This window comes from Lactuca saligna, chromosome 4, assembly GCF_052625555.1.
Source record: "Lactuca saligna cultivar CGN05327 chromosome 4, ASM5262555v1, whole genome shotgun sequence".
Lineage (NCBI taxonomy): Eukaryota > Viridiplantae > Streptophyta > Magnoliopsida > Asterales > Asteraceae > Lactuca > Lactuca saligna.
In genome coordinates this window covers 1449401-1456841 of record NC_136420.1, presented here as the reverse complement: position 1 = coordinate 1456841, position 7441 = coordinate 1449401, and the positions used below count along the sequence as shown (strand labels likewise).

At 36.3% G+C, this 7441-nt stretch overlaps 2 protein-coding genes across 2 annotated transcripts; one reads left to right on the top strand and one right to left on the bottom strand.

The window, feature by feature from the left end:
* Window positions 1-921: 921 nt before the first annotated feature.
* On the top strand, window positions 922-4954 carry LOC145044301 (protein MICRORCHIDIA 7-like). Its single transcript, XM_078993179.1, has 17 exons — window positions 922-1315; window positions 1633-1710; window positions 1801-1835; window positions 1931-2012; window positions 2098-2190; window positions 2280-2364; window positions 2499-2574; window positions 2678-2806; window positions 2883-2981; window positions 3083-3184; window positions 3273-3443; window positions 3538-3633; window positions 3704-3867; window positions 3967-4251; window positions 4329-4416; window positions 4497-4619; window positions 4715-4954. Exons 1-17 carry the CDS (start codon window positions 922-924, stop codon window positions 4787-4789), a joined length of 2175 nt encoding a protein of 724 aa, XP_078849305.1. The 3' UTR covers window positions 4790-4954.
* Window positions 4955-5005: 51 nt separating this feature from the next.
* Window positions 5006-6268, bottom strand: LOC145041022 (uncharacterized). Its single transcript, XM_078988911.1, has 2 exons — window positions 6041-6268; window positions 5006-5950 (listed from the first exon to the last, which is right to left on the bottom strand). Exons 1-2 carry the CDS (start codon window positions 6204-6206, stop codon window positions 5142-5144), a joined length of 975 nt encoding a protein of 324 aa, XP_078845037.1. The 5' UTR covers window positions 6207-6268; the 3' UTR covers window positions 5006-5141.
* Between the last annotated feature and the right edge of the window lie 1173 nt (window positions 6269-7441).

The window sequence follows — 7441 nt, the reverse complement described above, 5'->3', positions numbered from 1 at the left end:
GGCCTCTGTTTCCAATAATCTTTTCATAATAAGTCTATAATTTACCAAACACGCCTTGACTTCTGAAACCCTTTTTAAATTAAATCATGAACTTACACTTTACCTCCCGAAAACCTAAATTATATCATTTGGCTCCCCGAAACAAACACACTACTAAATATTATGAATTTTAGGGTTACTATTCATTTATAAAATTTTATTTATCTATTTATTTATTTAATAAACGGAATATTACATATAATTTTTGGGATGTTACAAACACACTGTCTTCTTTATTTTATGTCATGTATACAACCCAATTGTAGATATTATTTTAAGACATGAAAGATAACTGCGTAGATTTGTCATTGTAGATTGCTAATATGAGAATAAATGAATGAAATTTTCTACAACAAAATAAAATCAATCTATTGTTATCAAGCATTGTCTACAAAAAAGAAAAATAAAAATAAACAACTTGATATAACTATAATCGGAAAGATTTGTCATAATAAATTGTTATAACGAAAATAAATGAAAGTATAATTTTTTAAATTAATTATATAGCTGTTCACAGGACGACTATAACAATAACATAACAATAGTTGACTAAAGACATTGGTTATCTTAAGGATGAGCACACGCGTACTTATTATTAGGGGAAATATGAACCAAATATATCTACAAGGGAGCAAATTGAAAAAAGCAGACAATCACAATATAGTTGGCGGTTGCCAAATATACTCGGGATTCTTTGTGCACGTAAGCAACAGTTTCGATCGATTTCGCTCCCTATATATAACCCTTGATCTCCCGCTTTTTTTGCAGATCAATCACAAGTCGGAGGCAAGCCGAAGAAACCCTCTTCTTCACTTTGCGCGTCCGCCCTCTTTCTTTCTGTGTTTGTGCGTGCGAATCTTGAAGGGTCACGTAAATTTAGCCATGGAGGTGAAGATGATTCCTGAATCCGCTGCAGTCGGAGACGGAATGCGAACAGTTTCGACGAATATGGGAACGATCGACGTTCTGGATTCTAATCGGAGTTTCCATTGTTATCATGGCGCTGACGTTATGGACGAGAATAACGGGAGGCCGAGTAAAAAGCCGAAAATCGAAGAACAAGTAGTTGAATATGCATTGCCTGTAGGGTTTCTTGATCCTATTAATCCCGACGAACGCTCGTTGGTCTCTGTGCCGCAAACGCAATCCATCTTAGAATACCGAAACACTGATGATCATAATCTCAAGGCTATCGTTCCATCTATGAGCAAACAGTTTTGGAAGGCAGGGGATTATGAGGTTTCTGTTAACAATATAGAATCCGTATCACACCCTGGTAATCGATTTGCTTCAAGATATAATCTTTCGTATTTTTCATATGTGAAAAAAAAGTAGTAACAGAGAAGAAATATTTTGACGGGCATGGCTCAAAATCATAGTGTTGCATCAGTTTGTTTTGCTATTCATTTGATGAACCCTTTATTCATCTTTAGTTGATAGTTCTTGAAGAAGATTGTGAAGTTATTGTAGCCCTAGGCATTCACTAGAGTAGTTTAATGGGTTTCTTTTTTAATTTTTTCTTTTGTAAGTAGTTGTTAAAAATTAAACCTTGTTCATGCTGACAAAGATGTAATTTTATTGTAATTTGTACAGCAGCTGGTATGGATCACGTGAGGGTTCATCCCAGATTTTTGCATTCAAATGCCACCAGCCACAAGTGGGCACTGGGAGGTAGTTAATTACTAGTTTTATTGACGAATATTGTATAATGCATTGTTCTAAAACTTCAATGTAAACTGATGTTTGATTTTTATATTTTAGCTTTTGCTGAGCTTCTCGACAATTCTTTAGATGAGGTATATAAGATTCTAAACTCTTTCTTGCTGAAATTTAGTTTCTGCAAGTCCTCTGATTTTATTTTTTCTCTTTGACGTCATGCAACTAATTTCAGGTGCGCACTGGAGCTACTTATGTTAATGTAGACGTGCTGAATAATGAAAAAGACATCGGTAGCAAGATGTTACTGATCGAAGGTACATCACTACTTCTGGAGTTATCAACAGATTGTATATTTTGTTTGTTTTAACTAAAGAGGTGTTGCTTGATTTTTGAGGGCAGATAATGGTGGTGGAATGACTCCTGATAAATTGCGTGGATGCATGTCTCTTGGCTACTCTGTGAAAAGCAAGTTGGCCAACACTATTGGTCAATGTGAGTGTAGATTCATGTTTTTCTGCAATTCAATATGTTCACATAAACATATAATCATTTTTTTTTTTTAACAATTTAATTTGTTTTAGATGGGAATGGTTTCAAGACAAGTACAATGAGGCTTGGAGCCGATGTTTTAGTATTTACTCGTTGCCCAGGACAGGATGGTAGAAGGTATAGAATTTGATGATGGACGCTTATGATTTGAACAATTGTTGTATTCTTTTTATTTTTTTTATGAGGAGTTTCTTATATATCATTATCGGTAAGATCAAAACTAACTTGGTTTGACTGTTGTTTTTTGTTAGCCCAACTCAAAGTATCGGAATGCTATCATACACATTTTTAATGGAAACCGGAAAGGAAGATATTGTGGTTCCAATGGTACGTACAACCCTAGTTTTGTTAATTTCTATATATCCATGCAATAATTATAACACATGAATCAAGCTCCTTGTAATACATATATATATTATTGTGTTTTTAGATTGATTTTGAAAAGAGAGGAGATGACTGGGGAATGATGGTGCGATTCACACCTGAGGACTGGAAAAGAAACATGGAGACACTGGTCCAGTGGTCTCCATATTCGACTGAAGAAGCTCTCTTACAGCAGGTAATCACGTTATTGTTATTTTGTTTTAGAAATACAAGAAGATTCGATACTAAATCTTTTTCTGTTTCACTTGCAGTTTGATTTCATCAACATCCAAGGCACACGCATCATTATATACAACATTTGGGAGGACGAAGAAGGACAATTAGAGCTTGATTTTGACACAGATCCACATGTATGTATATGTTTATGTTTATATATATAATTAGGTGTGTTTTTTCTTCTTCTTGGTTTCTCTTTTAACCTAAATGAGCTATTCCTTTCTTGAATTGACAGGACATACAAATCAGAGGGGTCAATCGAGATCCCAAGAAGATTGAGATGGCGAAACAGTATCCCAACTCTCGCCACTTTTTAACTTACAGGCATTCCTTAAGAGTATATAATTTCTCCCATTTGCAATCCATTTATCTATATATATTTGCATATAATATGTATAATTTATCTTTTTTTTTTACTTGTCCAGAATTATGCAGCAATTTTATACCTGCGCATTCCAGAGGGCTTTAGAATCATCCTTCGTGGAGTAGATGTAATTCATCATAATATAGTTGATGATATGATGCTAACTCAGATGGTTACGTATAAGCCAACACAACCATGTCCTGAATGGACAACCACAAGGAATGATCAAAACGTATCGACCCTAAATCCTTAAGTAGTACTATTAAGTATTATGTGCATGTTAAAATTAGGAATTTTAATTTTACTCTTGTTTTTCCACCTAGCAGATGGTGGCTGTGGTGACTATAGGTTTTGTGAAAGATGCAAAAGACCATATCGATGTTCAAGGGTTCAATGTTTATCACAAGAACCGACTCATTAAGGTTTAATTGACTTTCTTCTTATACAAATGATCTGTGTATATATGTTTTCTAATTTTAATTTGTGTGACAGCCATTTTGGAGGGTTTGGAATGCTGCTGGAAGTGATGGTAGGGGAGTTATAGGCGTATTAGAAGCTGATTTTGTTGAGCCAGCTCATGATAAACAGGGGTTTGAACGCACAACTGTACTTTCAAGGCTTGAGAATCGATTGGTCGTCATACAAAAGAAATACTGGTTTTTTTTTTCTTCTCTTCATTAATTATTTTAACTCTCTCTCTCTCTCACACACCCACCAAATATAATTTGCTAACAAAATTTGACTCTTTTGTTTAGGTCTACGAATTGTCAAGAAATTGGGTATGCTAAACGTTGCAAGAACAGTTCAGATACAAAATGTAGACCTTCAATGGAAGATAAACCGGATGTTCAAAGTGATGCTAGAGCCCCCAAGTTGAGGCCCATCAGAAAAGTTGAAGCATCAACATCTGAGGAATCAGAGTTTCCAGAAATCATTACAAGTAGTTCACCAAAAATTATTTGTAAAGAATCAAAAGCAAATATGAATGGAGACGACACCATAGCCAAGTTGAAGGAAGAGAATGTGCAACTCAAGAAGAGGTTTGTTTTTTATTTGGCAAGGAGAATTTCACCGTTTACTTATGTTTGTACTTTGTTGGTATACAATTGTTTTGCAGACTAGAGACAAGCGAGGGTGTGATGCTCAATGATTTGTTATTGGATCTGCAATCTGAGAAAGACAAGACTATTTCTCTTGAAAATCAAGTACGTAAAATCTCTTTTTTGAAATATTTTTATAATAGAAAATTATGAATGGCAATGGTGGTTGGTTGGTTGATGGACAGATTGTGAAATTACAAGAAAAGATTCAAGTGCTGGATCAAGAACAGATAAACCTTATTGACATATTTTCTGAAGAAAGAAACCGGCGGGAAGCCCTGGAAGAGACTTTGAGGAATAAGTTGAAGGTATGCCTTATTGTTTAAGGAACCGATTTATAGTATATATCCTCAGCATCAGCATCAGCTATAAATTCTTGTTTCTTGTTTCTTGTTTCTTGTAGGAGGCCAATGACACCATTGAAGAGTTACAGAGGACCATAAAAGTGCTCAAGAGCAATGGAGTCATAATATGCTAGTTTTAATATCAAATATACACGATCAAACTCTACTAACACTGCTAAGTCCCTAAAGTTTCATCTCTGCATTACTCTCTTCTCTTATACTATTAATTTTCAAATCATATCAAAGATGGTTTGGCTTTTGTATTTCTGTCTTCTACTTTTGCGTACATTTATGATTGTTGTTACATTTTTATGTTTGACGTATATATGAAGCAAGCATAGACTCCTGAATTATAATCCCAATTGGTTGTAATTATTATAAATGATAAGATAATACACAGTTTTTTCAACAAAAGAATTTGACCCACCAAATAATAATACATAATAACGAAGCCAATTTTTGCTGTATGTACATACGAACAACTAACTAAGGTTGCTGGTTTTGAGGGCTGTTGGGAGAAGGGGGGAAACTTGGTATCCATGTTCTTGGATCTCTTAGATTAAATCCAGGTGGTGGTGGTGGTGGCGGATGAATGAGAAAAGGGTTTCGTGGTATCCAAGTTCTTGGATCACTTGGATTGAATGGTGGTTGTGGTGATGGTGGATTGGGTGAAGGGATGTTGGGTATCCAAGTTCTTGGGTCTCCCAAATTGAACACCGGAGGGAAGTTTGGTGGTGGATATGGCAAAGATGGTGGCTGTGGCGGGAATTGAGTTGGTGGAAATGAAGGAAAAGGCGGCAGTTGAGGGAACGGCGGCAGTTGTGGGAACGGCGGCAATTGAGGCAGCGGCGGCAGTTGCGGGAAGGGAGGGAATTGAGGTAAAGGCCAAGGAAAATAAGGGAGGAAAAACTTTGAGGAGTTGAAAGAATCGGATGACATGATGAGCTTTTGTTGGTAGTCGAGGGCACAAAGGGTGGAGTTGATCTGAAAAGGTCTATAACTGAGTGCACTCACACTATAAACACAAACATTAGTTGACTTTGATTTCACGGTGATCTCTTTGGTGGTTGTGGACACCCCAGGGGCATTGCAGCCTGGAACCGAGCTCTTTATTAAAGTGGCTTCACAGAGTGACTGAATGGCCGGACCTTCCACACAGTCAACCCCCACCACCGATGGTATATCCAATCTGTATACACCGTATCTGTTGGTTGTTCTGTTCACTGAAAAACTAATCTGCTCTTTTGTACTTGGCGCATTCCCTTGAAATTTACATTGGACATGAACATCCGCCCCTGTGATTATCTCAACAACATAACACAAATGGGTATAAATTTAATTTCCAAATTCTGCTACTATAACGCTATCTATGATTACTGCTTTACCTGGTAAGAAATAGCTGTATCTTGTAAATAAGTTGCTGTAGCAGACGTCGCAAAACACTGAGCCTGTGACTGTGATGTGGGACGTGGTTGGCTGAACCGCTGCAGAAACCGGCGAAGCAGACAGAGAAACAACAACAACAAGAAGAAGAAAGAGGATTGGATCCATGGTTGGAATTGGAAATGAAAGAAGCAGAAGCTTCCAAGTATTGTTGTTATGTGGAGGATGCCGGATATATGATATATAAGAAAAGAATGATAACATTAAGTGGGGTCACGTATACGTATAATCGAGTCCGTGACTGTGAGTAGTTGTTACTTGCTAGGAATAAGTGTGAATGTGATTTTAGAAGTTTCATCAATCTACTACTACAATACAAAGACATGTGAAGTCCCCTTTTTGGCAGATTCAAGAACTCAATTAATTCAATGGAGATGGTTTTTATGTATTGGTGGGTGTTTGGAGTATGTTCATGAGATTCTTTTTATGACTCCCTCCCAATTAAACAAACATCTTCCCAACACCATATTGGTTTATAAATAAAAACATATATTTTAAATATTTCAAGTTAAAGATCCGTACTTCTAAACTCAATATTTTCCTTAACATCTTAGAATACATATTTTCTTTTACAACAATTCTAGGATCCATCACATCATTTAGTGTTCAAACACATTCATTCCAATATGGTTTCCAAAAGAGCTTTGACTTTCTTGTACGATATTATGGTTTTCTTCAACTTTCTATGCCAAAAGACCCAACGGTGTGGAAGCGGTTTGGCCACACACGGCAGGTGAACACCACGCCCACCCATCGGTTTCCTGTACGGTTTGACCGTTTACGGTAGAATTCTATTGCATGTTTTCTCTCTTCTTTTAATCTACTTTCTCTTCTTCCTATTTTGAACGGTCAAAATGTCGCCGTCGTTGTTGTTGTTGTTATTATTATTATTATTATTATTATTATAAATAAAACCTCACAACCTTTATTTTACCAAACCAAGCCCAATTCTTCTATTTTTCTATATCTATTTCTTTCAAAATTTATAACATCTTGATTTCCAGGAATTTTCAATTTGACCATTGGTTTTTGAATGATTTGCAAAACTAGTCCATAATGGCAATTTCATAATTATTTGGGCAGGCTTGCGTATGCTGGGCGTACATTTCGTATGTCGGGCGTACGTGACCAGGGTGCAAACCCTAAATTTTAGGGTTAGGACCCTATTTAAGCATCATTATAGCCACACACCCCTCCTTAACTCTAGCCTCCATTAATCTTGACCTCATTTCAAAACCCTAAAGTGTGAGTGCATTTTGAAGCTTGGAGTGTCTTTTTGCTGCCATTTTGTTACTCTTGGTGGTGAAGGAAGAGCTTTGAAGTTGTAGTGTTTCACTTAAGTC